Source organism: Phyllostomus discolor, chromosome 6 (assembly GCF_004126475.2).
Source record: "Phyllostomus discolor isolate MPI-MPIP mPhyDis1 chromosome 6, mPhyDis1.pri.v3, whole genome shotgun sequence".
Classification (NCBI taxonomy): Eukaryota; Metazoa; Chordata; class Mammalia; order Chiroptera; family Phyllostomidae; genus Phyllostomus; species Phyllostomus discolor.
Genome location: NC_040908.2, coordinates 3,177,682 through 3,194,125, shown reverse-complemented (window position 1 = coordinate 3,194,125; position 16,444 = coordinate 3,177,682). Strand labels below are relative to the sequence as shown.

General features: G+C 54.5%; 1 protein-coding gene across 2 annotated transcripts in view; it reads right to left on the bottom strand.

Moving 5' to 3' along the window:
- Positions 1–420: 420 nt before the first annotated feature.
- TAF1B (TATA-box binding protein associated factor, RNA polymerase I subunit B) overlaps positions 421–16,444 on the bottom strand; it is a 57,602-nt gene continuing 41,578 nt past the window's right edge. For both annotated transcript variants that reach the window (XM_036027645.1, XM_028516613.2), the window contains exons 10-15: positions 12,247–12,424; positions 11,631–11,677; positions 10,197–10,287; positions 6,461–6,531; positions 5,474–5,693; positions 421–1,615 (exon numbers count right to left, since the gene is read on the bottom strand). In XM_036027645.1, coding sequence (XP_035883538.1) covers positions 1,414–1,615; positions 5,474–5,693; positions 6,461–6,531; positions 10,197–10,287; positions 11,631–11,677; positions 12,247–12,424 — 809 coding nt within the window. In that variant the 3' untranslated portion in view covers positions 421–1,413. The remainder of the gene's footprint in view (positions 1,616–5,473; positions 5,694–6,460; positions 6,532–10,196; positions 10,288–11,630; positions 11,678–12,246; positions 12,425–16,444) is intronic.

Here is a 16,444-nt window from a genome sequence, read left to right as displayed (position 1 = left end):
CGCGCCCCAGCACTGGCGCCAGGAGCAGGAACTCCCATCGGCCCCCGCGCCGGAACACGGATCCCCTCCGGCACCCGCGCCCCAGCACTGGCGCCAGGAGAAGGAACTCCCATCGGCCCCCGCGCCGGAACGCGAATTCCCTCCGGCACCCGCGCCCGAGCACTGGCGCGGGGAGCACGAACTCCCGTCGGCACCCGCGCCGGAACGCGAATTCCCTCCGGCACCCGCGCCCGAGCACTGGCGCGGGGAGCACGAACTCCCGTCGGCACCCGCGCGACACAGTCTCGCAGGCGGCCTCTCCGCCCGCCCCGCAGTCTGTTCACCGGCCAGTTGAGCCTTGCAGCACGCAGGGTGGATCGCAGGTCGTTTTCAGTTTCCAACGGCTTGGCACGACATGGCCGCCCCATCGTGTTCCCATTACCTTGCCGCTTCTTCGTTGCACTTCATTCCCCAGAGTACTTTGTATTTGCTTCCCGCGGGTCCCCGGCGGGCCAGCGGGTCCTCAGAGGCAGGGGTCTAGTTCACACCGAATCTCCGGCGCGTATCCGCGGGGCTGGGCCGGGCACGCAGACGCGGCCCAGCTAGCATGTGCTGCGTGAATAAGCAAACTGAAGAAAAACGCCTGATTTTCTAATAGCCTCTGCGGGCATTGTGAGCCTTCATGATCTTTGCCGATCTACCATGTGGGACGTCATAGCTCTTTTAGTCTGCATGCCTCTAATTTGAGCGAGGTGGAGTATCTTGTATTTTTTGGCTTGGGCTTTATACTTCCTTTTTCAAAAAGCTATCTTTTCATATCTTTGGCTCAGCTTGTCACTTTCCTGTTGTGTTAAAAGAACTACTGATCCATTATGGAAATTATTCCTTCGTCCATCAAATGATACAAATGTCTTTTTCCAGTTTCTCATCTACCTTTGACTTCGTACTCACATTCTCAATCGTTTCCTCTTGGCTTCTGGTTTTCGGGAATGCTTAAAAAGTCCTTCTCTGTTGTAAGAGCATCAAAGCATTCATCCTTGCTTTCTTGTGATACTTGTAAAAGATTATAGTGTTTTGATCTTTGATTCATCTGGGATTTACTTTCGGGCATAAAGAGCAAGAAGTGATCTAGTTTAAAAAGCAAATTTAGCTCTACATTACAATGAACACAAATTTCTGGTTACCAGTTTTATAACAGTTGTTTTAATTTTCTCAAAAAATATTTATAATTAAAAAAATGCATTCAAAGCTCACTTGTTTTCCAATATACATTTTATAAGCACAATCTCTGTAATATATGTTGCATATCTGCCTATGCCTGGGCATATGTGCAAAAAGTTCTATTTTCCATAATTCTTTGGAATGCTATATTATAATTTGACATTACTGTCACTAATAAAATATTTTCCCAACAAAGTTTCTATTTTATTTTTCTCATTTTCTCACTTTCCTGGATCTCGAAGATTTCTTTTTTGCTTTACTGTATTTTGTTTTAAAAAGTCTCTTTTCAATCAAGCTCACTTCTTCATGGAGGAAGTAGACATTTATTCTCAGCAGGAAGGAGAAGAAATTTAGTATAAACTGATAACTCAGAGAAAAATTTGATTCTTCATAGGTCGTCACGTGTTTGCAATAGCTGGAAGGGAAGAACAGAAAGGAAGATGTTAGGTTTAAATGGCCATCTAGAAAAGCGTGCGTCTCTCCTCTGAACATCTTTCAAATAACTGGACAAGTATACATGTTTAGGCTGAACATAGTGATCTGAGCTGGAGGGAAACTTAGAATAATTTGGTAAAACTCCTTGATTTTACAGAGGGGAAAACTTTCGCTCGGCCCCTGGTCACCGTGCAGGGGACACAAAGGTGGCAATGGAGCCAGGTCTCACAGCCCCGGGCCCGGAGGCCCTGCCACCCGGGGCGGCCCACGTCTCACCAGGACCAGGGCAAACAGAAGCACACCAGTAGAGCTTCTGGACCTGTGTTTAAAGCCAACAAAAGAAAGCAAATACTCCCGGACCCCCACCCAAAACGAGACACCAGTTCCACACTTCCAATCCTGCACATGCTACAGGAAGAAGACTTTAGAAAGCAATCTCACTTATCGTAAAGTAGAACCTGAATCTAACCAAATCTCTACCTCTAATTGTCAGTCTGTGACTAACTCGAACTACACCGAGGCAGAGGCAATCCAGGGGACAGAGGAGCTTCCAACGGTTTATGGCACTGTGCTATCAACTGTGCGGCGTGGGAGACTGCACAGACCACGTGACCTGGGTTACTCACCAAGGGAGCTGCGAGGGGAAGCAAGGAGATAATGGAGGAATTCACGAACTCAGCCCCTGACAATGCAGGGATCTCATCTGGATTCCGAGTTATTTTAAAGAGTATACAACAATTGGGAAAATCTAAAAAGCGACTGCGTGTTAGGTAATATTAAGGAATTATTATTAGGATTTTTTGTGTGTCTAACTAATGACATTATGGTTTTGCTTTAAAAATACGTTGCTGTTGGGAATTCGCTCCCAAACAGTCTGGGGGGCGGGGCGGAGGCCTGAGTCGGACGCTGGTGCGGCAGGTCCGGCCCTGCGGACCGGCCCTGGGGCTGAATAACAGGCGCTTTCCGTTCCCTCTGCTTTGGAATACACTTGACGTTTTCCATAATAAAAAAGTTTAAAAAACAAGCAGGCAACAGACAGAGAACACAGACTTTCAGGTAGTATGGTTTCTGTAACATGTGGTCCCGAATTCCTGAATTTTTCTAAAACGCTGCCGCCCGCCGGCCTCCTCCCCCCGGTGGTGCCCTCGCCCGCAACGCAAAGCGGGAGGCGGAGCAGCGCCCCGCCCACTCACGGCCTGAAGCGTGACGTGTGCGCGGGGCTTCACTCCGGGGGCGCGCGGCACACAGCGGGGCTCAGAATTGCGCATCTCCCCCACACTCCTTCAAAACTGATGTTTCGTTTCCACTTTAAATCTTGCAGCAATTCTCACAACATACGACAAGGCCAACACCCCGCCATGCTCAGCAGCAGGAAACGGAAAAGCCGCGGCGGTGTGGCCGTGGACCGATCTCAGAGAAACGAAGCACGAGCCACTGCACGGGAACCCTCACAAACATGGCGGTCTCTCGCGCCCCTCCTTTTCTCATGTCTAAGTCCACTATTTCAAGAGAGAACCTTCCGGATACAGTATCACCCCAGCACGGGCCGCAGTGCCGCTCCTCCGCGGGGGGCCACACGGGAGGCTCTGCCCCCACACCACAGGGGTAAGGCGAGGCCCGCGGGGTACTCGCCGGGTGGCCTTCTGGTTCGGAGCCGCGTCACTGGCGACACCGTGTCAAGACCACGTTCTTCACCACGAGCTCAGGAAGCGACCCCCGAGTTACGGGTGAACCTCCGTGCTCCGCGTGGCCGACGGAGGCGGTGTGAGCGCGTTCCTGCCGACACCGCGGGTGGCAGGCGGGGGCGGTGTGGGGCACAGCCCTCCGCACGGGAAGGCCGAGCGTGTGCGAAGGGAACGGTCCGACGTCCGCACCCCAGGCAGACAAACGGCCCTGGGGGCAAGGGTGAGAGGCTCGGTGGTCTCAAGTGTGTTCCAATTTGGCATATGACATATTTGAGTATTGAGGTTTTTTTTTAACTATAGTTTAAAACACAGTTAAATATAAATCCTCAAATTTTCAAGCCCCCCCTTCTGTGGGCCACCCCAAGCCCCTCCCCCTCCCGAGAAGACAACTTGGGAGACCCCGAGAGCCCCTTCCCGTGGGAGGGCAGGTGAGCGGCCTCCCCTCTCAGGGGTTCGGGGCTGGACACCTCACCAGCTGGCACCCGCGGCAGGCCTCTGGACCTAACGGTCAGTAACAGGCCTGCGTTCAGACGGGGGCCTCTAAAAAGGTGAGCGGTGCGAGGGGCAGTTACGTTTACGAAGGCTGTTAGCTCTGCCGCAGATCTGAAGTCTCCTACAGGCTTTCGCTCAGCGCCCTTTGACAGGCACACGGGGGTGAGGTCCCGCTAACTCACAGGCCCGACCGTGAACCCAGACGGGGCAGAGACCAGCAACACAGTCTGGTGCGTGCTCCGTACCGGCCAGGACTACCACGAGGCCTTACCACCCGGGAAAGCCGTGGCGTGGACCCTGCAAAGGAATGGAGCCCTCCACCGTGGCGCACCTGCTCTGGGCTGAGATCTGGCCTTTTGCGTTACTGCTGCTAAGTCTGCCCGACTCCTTAACCCGTCTAGACATGGCTCAGCTCTTTTGAACGGTTAATCTTAATACAGGTAACCTCATTTTATCATCTGCATCTTATTACCTTGACACACAACTCAGGTAGTAAAATTCTATTATAGCAGAAAACTAGTTTTGATTAAAATAATCCTAATGATCACAGTTATCATTTCCTGAGCATTTAGTATGTGAGAGACACCATAAACATCTCCTTTAACTCTCTCTCACAAGAAACCTACGGCGCAGCCTCCACTTTTCATTCATTCATTCGTTCATTCATTCATTCATTCATTCAACAAATACTCAGTGAACAGCCAGGCCCTGTTCTAGCCTCTGGGATTTTTCAACGAATAAGACAAGAGTCCCAGCTAAAGGACCTTCCGTGCCAGTGTGAGGGGGCAGACCAATACACAAAATAAATACGAGACACTGTAACACATTCAACAGTGACAAAAACTATAAGGGAAAAGGAAATAGGCAAGGCGGGTGGCAAGTGATGAGGTGTGTTGGGCGGGAGGGGGGTGCTAAGACAGGCCTCTGGGAGGAGGTGAACTGCGAGCAAAACCCCGAAAGAAGTGAGCCCGTGTGGATACACGGGGGGGGGGGGGGGGAGCATTCCAGTGCCTGAAGGCACTGCACGCGCAAAGGCCCGCGTGGGGCGTGTACGTGACACATGCAAGGAAGCGCTAGGGGGCTGACATGGACGGGGCAGCGGGCACATGGAGGGGTGGACGTCGAGGCCAGAGAACGGCAGGGGCCGGCGGGCTTTCCTCCGGGAGAGACGGGAGGAGGTGAGAGAGTTGGAGGGGAGCGTCACACCCTGTCTCCACAGCGAGGGCGACGGCGTGCCACAGCCGGCACAGAGCTCTCCTGCCACCAGCACGCGGCGGCCGCGCTGGGATGCGAGCAGCAATAAGGAAAAGCTCTGTAACCTAGACCTCCCCCAGCTGCACGAGATGTGGCCGGCACGCCGTGGGCTTTCCGTGCACCACGTGCTGATGACTGGATGCAGTCACAGACTGTGAAGCGTGCATCACAACAGGACGTCTCCGTCCCTAAAACTCCTAAACGAGACTCGATGTGTAATCCCGATTCTCTTGGCTATCAGCGCACAGTCTTCTATTTCCAACAACCTGCCTGGCCCTCGCTGTAGCCGACTCCTTTAGATTATACGTGAGGTTTTGTTTTTTTAAATTAGAAAAGAATACCACCTCGGCGCAAACCAGAGCTTCTGTCCTGTGTCCTGCCCTCCGATTTCCGCACGGGTCACATACCTTCTACAGAACCTCTGCGTGCTGAGCCAGTACAGGGCGTTCCTGGTGGTCAGTGACTGGCCCCTCTTCTCCAGGGCCCCCTGGAGGCTGTGTCCGTGGAAACAAGTCCCATCCGCGTCTCCGGTCCAGTTGAACTGAAAACTCGAAGGGCTTTTTCTTGTGACAGTCGGTGTGGAATCAACCAGCATGCTAAACTGTTTCTGTAGATTGACCACCATCTCTGGAAGTGGAGAAGCAGGGGAGGAGGGAAATAAAACTAGTGCTACACTCGGATGGAGCCTGGGATTCACTCGGCAGCAACTGCCTCTCAGAGCTGGTTCCGGAGTGTGACCAGCGCACGTGAGAATGGAGGGCAAGGACGTGGGGGCGACGGGAACTGGACGGGAGGTATGCGGGAACCCCGGAAAACAGGCCAAAGTGGTAAACTTTATGTTACCTATATTCACCACATTTAAACAATAAACAAGACAGCCTAAAGGCAATCCTGCGGACAGAGTCCGAGAGCTACGGGAATGCGGGACGCAGATCGGGGTGGGGGCGCTAGCGCTGTGTGGTGTGATGAGGGCACATGTCCCTGAGACAGACTCCTACAGTGGTTTCCTCACTTTTCATTTTTCAGTCCTCACTGGAGGATATGTTTATTGACTTTAGAGAAAGAGAGAGAGAGAGAAAGAAAGAGAGAGAGAGGAACAGCAATCAGTTGCCTCCCATATGCACCTCAGCCGGAGAGCAAACCTGCAGCCTAGGTAAGTGCCCTGACTGGGGCTTGAACCCACAACCTTGAGGTGTGTGGGATGACACTCCAACCCAGTGAGCCACCTGGCCAGGGCCCTGTGGAGAGTTCCTGCAGAGGGTGATGTGCCTTTGCATGTGCACTGGAACACATGGTAAGAAAGAAAAACTCACACATCCACTTTTCAAGCCAAGACACTCGCTCCTCTACAACTGCACTGCTCCTTGGCATTGGTAAGAGAAAACGGCACTCACCCCTCCTTTTGTACGCCACCGACCTGTCGATGGAGGAGTGGTAGAGTGGCTTTTCGCTCTTCCACACGTACCTGTGCACGGCAGAGAGAGAGACACAGTTGGAGCGGGACTGGAGAAACTGACCTCAGCCCGTTCCGGAGAAGTTTCTCGGCAGCAGCATCTGAAACCGCTGAAATGCGGTGTGAGGCTCCGGCTCAGAATGACCCAGGGGCGCGCGCCCAGGGGGCTCACGGCCTGGCGGGGCGCCAGCGAACCGGAGCAGGGACGAGCCAGCGGCACGGCACAGCATGTCCTCCGGGGCCTCCCGACGCCGCCACGAGTCCCCGAAGACGCTACCCATCGCACAGACACAGCAGTGGCTCCCTGCCCGGGAAGCTCCCCTGCTGCCTGTCCACACCCGGTGAAGCCACGCGAGCACAGCAGTCCGCCCTCGCCCAGCTTCCTGCTGGCTGAGAGGTTGAGCGAGTGGTTCTTCTGATTCCCATGAGCAGACAGAGGGCACGGTGAGTGCCAGGCCTCTGTCACTGAATGCCTGGAAGTCAACCCCGTCGCTGGTGGGAACGAGGACGAAAGTTCGGGCTTCTGGCACGACCCAGTCCGACCCCTCACCTGACTCCACCTGCCCTGACCCCGGGCAGCCCAGCCCGGGGGGCTCCACCGTGCCGTGGAGATGCCGCGCGGATCTACAACATCCCCCCCGGAGCAAACCGCAACAGTCCCCTGGGGTTCCTCCTGACCGGGGCCACCGGCCTGCAGCCAGGCCAACGGGGAGGGACAGGCTCTCCTTCCAGTTCCAAACTCCAGCCACAAACGCTGCCAAGGAGATGGCTGCTGCCCTGGAGCCAGGCTGACACTTACTACTCGTCTGTAGTCCCGCTTTCAGGGACCCTGAGTTTCCCAGGGCGGGGGCGGGGGGGTTCTGAACGTACAGTGAGAAACGAGAACGGCCTCCTGCCCGACCCAAGGGCAGTTCTGACTCCGAGAGGCCGCGCAGCCGCCGGGAGGAGGCTGAGTCAGAGGGCCCGGCTCTCCCGCTTCCCGGGGCCTGGCCTCGCATGAGTCACGCGTGACAGCCTCTGAGCTTCTCCACGGCAGAGGCAGCCTCCCCTGCTCCTCGTCCCCGACGCTGGCGGTGACGGCCCCTGGGGAGGCCGCCTCTGCATGCCTGTTGGAGAACGAATGGGTGCGTGAACAGGCAAACGAGGGCACTCGGCGGCGTCTCCAGCCCCGTCTGCGGGAGAGTTAGCACGAGGTGCGCGGTGCTTCTGAGTCCCACACGGCGGTCAGGTGTCACCGTGCCCCAGTGCTTGACAGCACCCAACAGCACCCGTGGGCTTCCTAAAGAAACGGCTGATGGGCAACAGAAAGTCAGAAATTCATATATTTTTACTTTTTAAAATTTATAGTATTCAACAATGGGCTATTTCTCTCCCTTCTTTTCTAATGCTGGGAAAGAAAATACATATAAAAATAAATATTTTAGGAATATTATGATAGCAAATGATCATCTTTACCAATTTAAGAATTAAGACTTTTCTCAAGGACTTCTTCACAAAGACTTGCCCAAATCCATAAGATCTTGACTTTATGTAAAACAAAAGTATTGGCTCTTCCTTTGAACTCTCATGGCGACTTCAGACACTACCGGAAACGAACCCCCCAATCACCTAGTCACCGGGGAGCAGCAGTGAGGTCACGCGTGCTCACCCGTGACGGCGACGGCCGTTCTGAGCGTCGGGCGTAAACTGCATGTCCGTGAGCCACGCCGCAACTCGCACACAGCAGGGAACCTGGCCTTTACGCTTCAGTCAGTGAGTTTGTGATTCTTTCAAATATCTTTTTTATTTTCTTAAGTAATAAATGTAACAACATACTCATAGAGTAAAAAAATGTCTCAAATAATTAAGAAATTCCCAAAAGCGAAGAGGAAAAAAAAACTTCCTACACTGAACAGTTCCAACCACGGTCTCCGGACAGGCCCGCCGCTGCCCGTCCCCGTGGAGAGCGGGACCAGGGGGCCTGCAGAGGCGCCACACGGGCGTCAGCGCGCTGCTGCTCGAGGGGGTGGGTGCGCCGTGGGACCGGCCAAAGAGCTCGCTCAGTCTTCCCCGTGCGCTGTACGCCGGCTCCAGCAGCACTTAGCTGTCTTTGCCTTCACTCGAGACAGTTTTGTTAGACACTATGGTGACAGCTGTCCTGTCAGCGTGCATTTAAAAAAACTTATCAAAATTGGGGAATTTTTGTGTAGCCATTTTAATATTGAAGATGGAAGAAATGTAACATTTTCAGTGTATTGTGCTTTATTATTTCAAGAAAAGTAACAACGCAACGGAGACACAGGGAAAGATGTGTGCAGTGCGTGGAGAAGGGGCTGGGACTGGTCGAACGCGTCAGAAGTGGTTTGTGGAGTTTCCTGCTGGAGATTTCTCATTGGACGGTGCCCCACGGTTGGGGAGACCCGTTGAAGGCAATAATGATCAAATCAAGACATGAACTGAGAACAGTCAATGGTCTAGCATGCGGGAGAGAGCCAACGTGCTCAAAATGTCCAAATCAATGAAACTGTTGGTGAAAATGAAAACTGTGTCTTATGTTTTAAGGAAAACACCACAGGGGCTTTTCGGCCGACCCAATAATTCTTGGGGGTCACATGCCAAGCACCTGGGGGGGCAGGCAATCTAAAGTGACAGCACTCCGGCCACGCTTCTCCTTCAGAATCTGCTTTGCTTTGTCGACCCTCTTCCCAAACTACAACATCTACAAAAACAGACACACGACAAAGTCCTAAGGTTTCCCACAGGAGGCCACCACGCCCTGTATGCTGCGGAAAATTCCGGGAGCAGAACAGCCCGGTGTCCACCACGCTGGCCTCCCGCCTCTGCTCCCGCCCCGCGCGGCCAGACCAGCGGGCACCGCTACTCCGCTCCCTTCCCGACGAGGGTCCCGCTCCCGCTGGGCCCTGCCCCCCACCCCCCGGAAGCCCGCTGCCCTGCTCACATCTCGGACTCGCAGACACGGGGGGGGGGGGGGGGGGGGGGGGTCTAGTCCGCCCGGGAAGACCGAGCTTTAGTTCTTAGAGCGCGAAGCAGGCATTACGATTCCTGTTTACGAGGAGACGAGAACTGCATGAAGTATTAACTACTTTGAACAACTTGGTTCGACCACAGGATTTAAATTATTTCATCATGTGAGTGTTGTTGTAAATGTATGTAAAATACAGAGACACTAACGTTTTCCTCAACGTCTCCCCGAGACTCCAAGTTCTAGGAACAGGTGCAAGGGTCTGAGTCCGAGACCGGCAGGATGGCGCTCCGCCTTACACGCGGCGCGGCACCTCTGCGAGCTCACGAGCCCCGTGCCAGCCCCCGGGGGCGGAGGGGGAAGTGACCGCGAGGCCCCTGGTCGCACAGCGAGTCCGCAGCTCAGTCGGGACTCAAGCCAGCACCGAGTCCACGCTCTTCCCACCTCGCCCCACGGGCCCACGTCAGACACGGCACTGGCCGCACCACACGCGCTCTCTGTCTGCTGCCCCTCGTTTTGGTTATTGCAGGGACCTTTATTTTGGGAGCATCCCCATTAAGGAAAAAAGCGAATTAGAATATAGAAGAGGCTGATAGTTCTAGAAAGAAAGGCCACAGCGCGGAGGAGTCTACACTGGTGAACCCTCAGCCTTCACGTGCGGAGTGACAGACCCAGAAACGAGCCAGCAAATCTACAACTAGAAGAGGTGACGCACTTTGCCCTGGTTTCCTCCAGTTTTCGTTTCTTCTCATCAAAAGATTTCTTCACGACGTGGTACCATTTTCTGAAATCAAACCATGGCTTATCTGAAAAAAAAAAAGAAAAGAAAAGAAAAGAAAGAAACTCACAATTATTAACCAAATTAGTCACATTATAATGCTGCACATTGTGCACCGGAATCCTCATCCACTGACACGACTGAACATTCACATGACAGCCCCTGGAAGTTACAGACGGACTCGCTGCCTCTGGCCTCTGACACGGCTCCTGAGAGACTACCGGCCCCTCCCTCCGCTGAGCATCTGCCGATACCACGGCCCTGACCGGGTCGCGCTGAAACTGCCCGTGTGTGTCTGTCTCTCTGGGGCCTGACTGTTGCCTCCTTGGGACGGAAGACACACTCTGTTTGTCACAACACAGCCGGGTCCCTACCTCCCGACCTGCCCCTGGTGCGGAACCCAGCTGTCCCATGTGTCTGGGACAACATGCAAGAAGGAACAGATGATCGATCGCTAAACGTGGGGAATGGCACCACGGGAGCTGAATCCAGACTTCCAGTTTGGCCAGCTCCCGCTCCTGTGCTTCCCAGCCCTGACCCAAGCCCAGAGCTCCGGGGGGCAGGTAAGAGAGGGGGTGATGGGACAGGGCATGGTTCCAGAGGCCCAGGCGAGAGGTCACAGAGTGGCGTGTGGTCCGGCGGTCCCTCCTCCCCCTACACGGGAGGCAGAGGAGCCAGGAAAGAGGAAGGGAATGGGAGGGAAAGCAGACAAGAGGCCCAGAGAGTGGCGAGTCGGAGGAAAGGAAGGCTGCCCCGAGGTGGGAGATGGCCGAAAGACCAGTTGTCTGCACCTCCTCTTCTACGCACTTTACAAACACGGATGCTCTGGCGGGGACAGACGCACTCGGTCCACGGCCGTACTCAGCGTGCCACACGTGCACCAGACATCTGGGCGGGAGTGGCTGCGGCGGGGGGGTCGGCCCTGATTCGGAAATGGGGTGGGGAGCAGGTGTGACAAGAAGGTGTTTGTGTTGCTTCTTGAAGGATGAAGACGGATTTGCGGGGGACCGGAGAGGTGGGGGGCAGGAAGGACGGCGCATTTCCGGTAGGAGAGCCAGTATGGGCAAAGGCCGGAGGCATTACAACAGACGGCAGAGCCGCAAGACCGCCCGCTAAGTTCACGGTCTCGTGTGCTGAGGGGGCGGCGCCGGGAGTGCAGAAGCTGGCTGACCTTGACACACAGTAGGGCTCACCGGAGTTTTTCGGTAGCCTCGAAACACCACTAGATAACTCTACAAAAAAATAATCCTGGTGCAAGGTACACACGACTTACCTATACGTGTACATGTATATTTTCAAAGCTTCTTCCCTACATTTACGGCATCCTTTAGCACATTATCTTTAAATTTGACTGATAAAAAAACTAAGTACCTTCTTTGTTCTCTTCATTATGGGTCTCAGCAACAGCGGACAAAGACCTGGGGAGAAACAAGCCCATTCACTCAGAAGTCACTCACTGGAAGACAGTGAGACTGTGAATTCCCCTGCGAGAGGCGTACGCAACGGTCCCTGAAACCGGCGGGTGCTCTAACGGAGACGTGGCCGCTGAGACGGGGAGAAGGCCCCATAGATACTGGCACTCTTCGCTGGTACTCGGGAGGGGTGACATTTTAAAGTTCCTTTACTTTCCAAAATACTCTGAGACACGCGGTGCCAGGAGCCCAGAGGCGCACAGATGAGGTGCTAATTCTCTAGGATTTGAGGGTGACGGGAAACTCAGGAGTCCGTGGGACGATGAGAAACCCGTGCATCTACCCGACAGACAGAAACAAAGCGCGACACAAACCACCGACTAAGGCGGGTGACCTCTCTGCCACCCAGCCGAGTCCAGACGTCACGTGAGAAAGAAGGAACTACTGCCGCTCGCCAACGTTCTGTGACACTGAGCGTCTCCGTCCTCTGCTGAGATAACACATGGGCTCCCCCACTCTGAACAATGAGGTACAGACAGCCCAATTTTTTCCTCGTAAAATTGACACACACTTACCATTCTAAATTGTCATCCAGTAAAAAGAGCAGTTTCAACACTATTACAATGACAGCTACGGCTTGAACATCGTATTTAACAGTGTTTTTCTTTTTAGCGATAGGGTCAAATGTCAGAAAATCCACTTCTCCTAGTCCGGCCATTTTTACCACCTGGCAGGTGAAATTGTGCATTTCATCTGTTGAAGAAAAAGTGAAACATGAAGTAAATTCGCTGGCTAACTGGAGTGTATATCCACAAGACAGTCTTTAGCTCGAAGCACGGTACTATCCTATGCTAGAACCCAGAGACACACATTTCTACCTCGAACCAAAAACCACCAGTGGTGGGATCTTGACAAGGCGTGTCTCTCCCTATTTTGACTTCCTAAAACACGTACTGTTCATAGATCCATCTCCGTACCTAAAATGCACAGTTACAGGCCAGCCCCGCGTCTGTGTTTCCCCGGCAGTTGGCGCCTGTGTGAACTGGCTCCCTGGCGAGCCCTCTGAGTGCGCACTGGCTCACCGGCTGGCCCTCGGCCGGCGCCCGGGGAGGCTCGGCTCGCGTTCAGCTGGACGTACAGCTTTCCGAAGAAATCACGTGCTCAGCGCACGCTGCAAGATCTGTGACTGCGCAGTCTGAAGACCGTGGACTCGGAACCAGAAACCTCAGGGCCCCTGTTTGGACTTCCCAATCACTATTTCTGTGATTCCGGATTAGTCACTTAACCTCAGCTTCTTCATTGGTCAAATGAGTTACAGTTGAGGCGGCGAGGATAAATAAGATTAAACAGGATATTACGAGAGAACACACATCGAAAACTCCAAACTACTACACAGATTTCCTCACTCACTGATCTAGGTACTGAAGATGCACCACATTCTGTTTTCACTAATTTCGAGTAGAAGAGCTGTCACCCGTGAGTGCGACACCGACCGCATTGTGTTCGACCGAATCTCCTGCACGCACTCGGCCGCCACGTTCCAGCGACTCTGCCCCTCGGTGCACCAGCACAGGGGTCAAGGGGGACTAGGGGGCCAAGCCCCGGGCCAGCCCCGCGACCCTGCGCAGTTACCCGCCCCGTCTGGGCTGCGGCTGCCTCTGCCTGCATCCAGCGGCAGTAACGGCGGTGCCTCCTCCCAGTCGCCCTGGAGACGCGAAGAATGACTGCGCCTGGAGAGCGCAGGCCTGTGCCCTGCGACCTGGGGGCTGTTCTGCCGACTGCGCTCCCATCTACCCACGTGTGATCCAATCACCTCGCTGCACGGCGCTCGCCGACCCATGCAGACCTAGCCTGCAGCCCGAACAGACCCCTGCCGGCCCCCTAACGAGCCCCGAGCTCACCGGCCTCTCCGCTGCACACAGCCATTCCGCCCCTCTGCCCGGGGGCCGATTTATTCCCTGTCCCTCGCCCCACGCTCAGTTGGGTGGCTTCTCGCCCCGGACAATACCCCGTGCAGGAGGCGCTCCTTCAGAGGGCAGACGCGGGCCCAGCGCCCTGGCACCCACCCCCACCACCACGGGGCGAGGGGCCACCTCCCTGTTGAAGAGGGAGCTCTTCCACTTGAGGGAGACTGGGTCTGGTTTTGTCTGTCTTCCTGACTGCAGCCGCCTACCTGTTTACGGTGAAGAAGGAGTAAAATACAAAACAACTGTCTCCTACAGGCTTAAGTAAAAAACTTCCACTGATTAAAAAAAGTGCTTTGTTTATACCCAGATAGAACATATATAACAATTCAAAATAGGCACGAGTGTACTTTTATGCATCTACTGGGTTCCAATAACTTAGCTAACGTCTTGACTCGGTCCTTGCTCTTTCTTTCCGAAAGCACGTAACGAGGAACTCCCGTGCTCTGGGCACCGGGGTGAAGACGCAGCCCCTGCCCTCCCGGAGCTCCTCGTTCGTGACCTTGACACAACGAGGTCAGCTCCATCGGGGCTGGGACTGGGACTGGGACGAAGACTGGCCGGTGCCCCGGGGGCTGCCAATAACATCCCGCACAGGCTCTGGCACAGGCTCTGGCACAGGCTCTGGCCTCGGCTGTGGAGCGGCGGGCAGGCAGTCTGGGGGAAGGAGGGCTGGGACTTATTGTTAAGATGATTTCAACTTCCAGATCCATCGGAATATTCATGGGCTTCATTCAAGTGCAAAACGGTCAGGAGACACATTAAGCTCCATTCCACAAGCACTTCCGGAGCGCCAGGGCCTACTGCGCAGAAGACGCCGCTAGGAAGGGGGACAGCAGAGAGACAGAACGGAGGCCGAGCCCCTGCTTCCAGCGCGGGCACGCAAAACACGGGCCGGATTCCCCGTGAAACCCACGCACTGCAATTTTATGGGTTGTCTGTACTGGGTTACAGGAGCTAGTTTTACTTCTCAGAGAAGTAAAACTGGAAACCACAGTACTGTTATCATAAATAATGACGTTTCTTGGAAACTGTCTCCAATACTTCTTTTAAACTAACACCTGAACTGCTTCTCTTACGCTGAAGTACGGAGTAGTGAGAAAAAAGCACGTGGCGCAGGGATTGTGAGGAGGGAAGAGGAGCCGCTGGAGACAGAAAGAGACAGAGGGAGACAGACGGGGAGGGCGTGGCGCCGGCTCTGGCACGTGAGGGCCAGGCTGCAGCCTGTGTCCCGCCACCTGCCAGTGAGGTGTCACTGGGCCCGCTGTGTCTCCTCCGTACACGAGGCGACACACGTGGGAGCACCGTGGAAAGCTGTCGTTCGCACACGATTGTGAGCGCGGCCAGAACCTCTCTCTGGCAGGCTCGTCAGCCCAGGAGGAGCAGGCTGGCCAACGCATCCGGGGCGCGTTCACAGCCTTCAAGGCGTCAGTGCTTGCTCGGAGGGGCGTGGGGGCCGGGCCGGCTGACACCTTCCCAGCTCCAGGGGCCACGTGGCCACACAGAGGCTCTGGGGAGGAGCCTGTGCTGCCGCAGCGCGTTTACAACGAACTGTTCTCAGCTTTCTGGGAAGCCTGGGAGGGCTGTGAAGGCGCCAGAGGCACCGTCTCCTCTGCTGGCACCGCAGGCAGCCAGGTCCGCACACCCGAGGGCGCCGACGCCCTAGAGGTGTCCCGTAACCTTGTGGGTGGTGTGCAAACCGCAGCCACGTTTCGGAGTCGGAATCCAAGGTGCAGGGCCAGCACGCCTGCGTGTGCGGGGCTGTCGCGTCTGTTGCCCCCCCCCCCCCCCCCCGCCCCCAGGAACGAGACCTCAGTGCGGGGCGTTCGGAAGACACGGAGGTGGAAGGAAGGAAGGAAGGAAGGAACACGTTACCGTGACTTAGAAACACCATTTCAATAGTTGGGGAGATTTTTCTTCTTTTACTTTTACGAGTATTTTCATCTATGTAGCTGTGCTTCTGTTACATAATTTTCGTAATTTGGCCTATTTCACTTCTTGTTGTGACAAACGTTTTCCACGCTTTTCCGAGCTCTTCACAAACACGGTTTTAAAAGCTGCGCCCCGTCTCACTAGATGTACATACCAGTGTTTGCTTAACCATTAGCTTTCTGCTGGATTTTCAAGTTGTTTGTGATTTTTTAGTGTTAGAAGGTCAAGAACATGGGTATCTCCATTTTTTCCTATTGCACTGTTTGTGAGAAGCGAAATCTCTGTCCCTTGCCTCTTTATAACACTGTCCCCAGAGAGGCCCTTACTGAACATCAGATGAGAGTGGCGTCCCTCTGCCTGTGGTGACACGCGGTGGAGGCCCCCTGTCACTCTCGGGGAGAGTGAGGTGGGAAACCGTGCCGGACGACACCCACGGGCCGGAGGACACTGCTGCCCGCTCGCCTGTCCCCTGCCCATGCGGCCCCCCCGCGTGCCAGGCGTGTACCAGGAATCCCTGCCGCGTCTTCCACACCCAGCGCTCCCCTACAAGTTCAAGATCTCGGGACACGAGAGAACACAGGCACTTTCCACACTTGAAGGAACCACCAAGGAAGTAAACTTTAAAAAGCAAAACCGGAAACAGTCATTCTGCCCTATGTGATATGTCGAACGCAGAAATCTGACTTTCCCGATTCTGGAGTCGTAGTCAGACAGAGGGTGGCTTCTGGAGTCTCTGGAGGAGACACACGTTCCTTAGGCTAATAGATATATTTTAAAGGTTTAAATTGTTTTCGTTCCTTAAATTATAGGCTTCATGTTTACATGTGTGTATGTTACTACAAATTTGTATTTATTTTATAGTTAAAATTACACTGTA